We start from the raw sequence: 2,594 nt of genomic DNA, 5'->3' as shown, positions 1-2,594 counted from the left end.
TCTGAGTCATTTTGGACAATCTTTTAAGTTCTACTGTCACTTTGAACATATTTAAAGCTGCGTTTCCTTTCAGTCCAACTGAAAACAAACTGGTTTACACTGTTTTGTCCTCGTTTCTCTGAATCTCTACAAACTCAGACACAGCAGGACCTTCAATGGAAACCAAAGTCTGTTAAATGTACACTTCCTGCTCTGTGACAGAATCTGGAGGCCTCCGTGTGTTTACCGATGCTGTGTGGATGCTGCTGTGTGTCCGGCAGGTTTCCACTATCCTCTGTACGGGAAGACGGCGGGCAGGGAGGAGTCGGAGGTGACTCCGCCCGGCAGAGGAGGCGCCGTGAGCAGCAAAGCGAGCGGCGACTCGTCCTCGTCCTCGGCCATGGAGCTGCTGCAGCAGCAGAGTCACCAGTACCACGGAAAGTCCCCCGCTGTGAGGCAACATCCACACCGCACAGCATCACCTGACACACAAACACACACAAACCTCGGCTCAGCAGAGTCCATGACTTTAATTATAATAAAAATAAACCTTAATACTGCTTCAGAGCAACAATAAAACTTTAATTCCACCGTTTGCATTTAACACAGCTTTGTTGAGTTTGTTTTATGGAGAAAACATCCTAAAATAAAAGTTAAACACGTTTTAAACCCTTAAACAGAGAATTCAGCAAAACATGTTTCATAATAATAGTAAATAAAAATAAATATAAAAAGATTTTATTTAAAAATAATAATAATAATAAGTTTTATTTTTCTGCATTGGTACATATGATTTATTTTTATTAATATCATTTTTTATATTTCAAAAAAAATGTTAAAATTAGTTATTGAATAATAGCGACAATAAAGTGATTTTCGATAAAATATCACAATTTATTTTAGATTTGGTGATTTTTTTTCCCCTCCTGATTGAACCACATGTCACACAGAGTAATAAAAAAATAAAAATAATAATATAAAATTTAAAATAAATGAATAAATAATAATAATAATAATAATATAAAATTTAAAATAAATGACTAAATTATAATAATCTGTCTTGATAGAAATCATCAGGATTTAAAATGAGATGGATAAAAATACAATACGGTAAATAAAGGCTGCGAAAATTTAAATGACATTGGAAAAAAATAAGTTCAAAAGAAACTAAAATCATTAAAGACTCTCAGATAATCAAAAGGGTAAAATGAAGTCGAGGCGACAAGCTGTTTAATTTTAAGGCAGTTTAGACGAAGCGTTTGTCTTTTTGTCTTTTTGGATCATTTCTGTGTAAATGAGGTCAAGCTTCGAGTCATTTTTAATAATTCGGCCTCAACTTCTGATCGTTTCCCTGAGATGTCAGATCATTTTACAGAACGCCAGAGCTTCCAGTGTTTTATGTTTTCCGGTTAATTAGCAAAGCGACCTGTTGACTTCCTTGTTGCAGCAGACGCTCTCCTCTCTCTCATGACTCACAACTAAAAGGCTTAAAGTCGAGTCTTTGAGGAAACTTTCAGGAACGTTTCAACGATGTGACGCTGTTTGATTTTCACAGTGTAATAATAAAAAATAAAATTAAAAACACTGGCAGAAAAATGGTTGAGAAAAGCTTGGAGATGGAGTTTTATAATCCTTTAAGTTGAGCAAGAAAGTTAATCTTGACTTTGGAAGCAGCACTTTGACTGTTCTGTCTGTTTTTCTGCACCTGCCGCTGAGCGACGATAAGAAAAGTGACGACGAGAAAGTAAAAAATAAACCAACCAAGACTTGTATTAGTGGGAAAAAAGCCTTAAAATTGCATTTTTGAAGGAGAACTGGTGGTTTTTATCCATTCACTTCAATGCAGGTGGGTTTTTGTGGGACATCTAGTGGTGACGAGAAGAACTGCAGCTTCACTGAACAAAAAACGTTTGTGTAAACACAGGAAATTTGACTCTGTTTTGTTTTTTTACTCTCAAGTACAGCGAGTTTTGGTAGAATAAGATGTTTTTAAAAATGTGTGTTTCGCAATAATTAACAGCATGATTCTGAATCGTCAGCTCCCAATGTGATATAGTTTAATAAACACTAAACATCTTACTACAATATACAAAATCAAACCTAGAAAATAATCACACGCAGAGCTGCTGACTCCATCTCAAACACAAAATGTCTTGTCAATGTCAATGTTTTTTTAAAAAAGAAAAAGCAATAAGCACAAAAAAAGAAAATTAAAATTATTTTGACCACCTCAGTGGCCGACTTACTTATTCACATAAAAATGTTCATATAATAAGATATTTTAAAAAAAAAATCATATTCATGCTAGAAAAAGCAGTAAAATAGCTACAAATTGCCGCTGAAGCTTTTATTCTTGCGATCATTCGAAAACATGTCTGTGCTGTTTATGTATTCACCAATATACAGAAAATCTGTAAAATAACAGCAAAATGTTTCATAAACAAATAAATAAAAATGCCAGGACCTGGTTGGCACCGACGCATCAGTTGCCATGGAGATCTAGCTGTGCAGCATCAGTCACCATGGAGATCTAGCTCCACAGCATCAGTTGCCATGGAGATCTTGCTCCGTAGCATCAGTTACCATGGAGATCTACCTGTGCAGTATCAGTTACC

At 35.4% G+C, this 2,594-nt stretch overlaps 1 protein-coding gene across 1 annotated transcript in view; it reads left to right on the top strand.

Moving 5' to 3' along the window:
- The window catches only part of znf608 (zinc finger protein 608), a 69,742-nt gene that overhangs the window by 60,787 nt on the left and 6,361 nt on the right, over positions 1–2,594 (top strand). The window contains exon 5 of the mRNA XM_008287707.1: positions 261–430. Coding sequence (XP_008285929.1) covers positions 261–430 — 170 coding nt within the window. The remainder of the gene's footprint in view (positions 1–260; positions 431–2,594) is intronic.

Source organism: Stegastes partitus, unplaced genomic scaffold, assembly GCF_000690725.1.
Source record: "Stegastes partitus isolate 25-593 unplaced genomic scaffold, Stegastes_partitus-1.0.2 Scaffold515, whole genome shotgun sequence".
Lineage (NCBI taxonomy): Eukaryota > Metazoa > Chordata > Actinopteri > Pomacentridae > Stegastes > Stegastes partitus.
The sequence above is the reverse complement of the archived record's forward strand: the minus strand, read 5'-3'. Positions and strand labels throughout refer to the sequence as shown.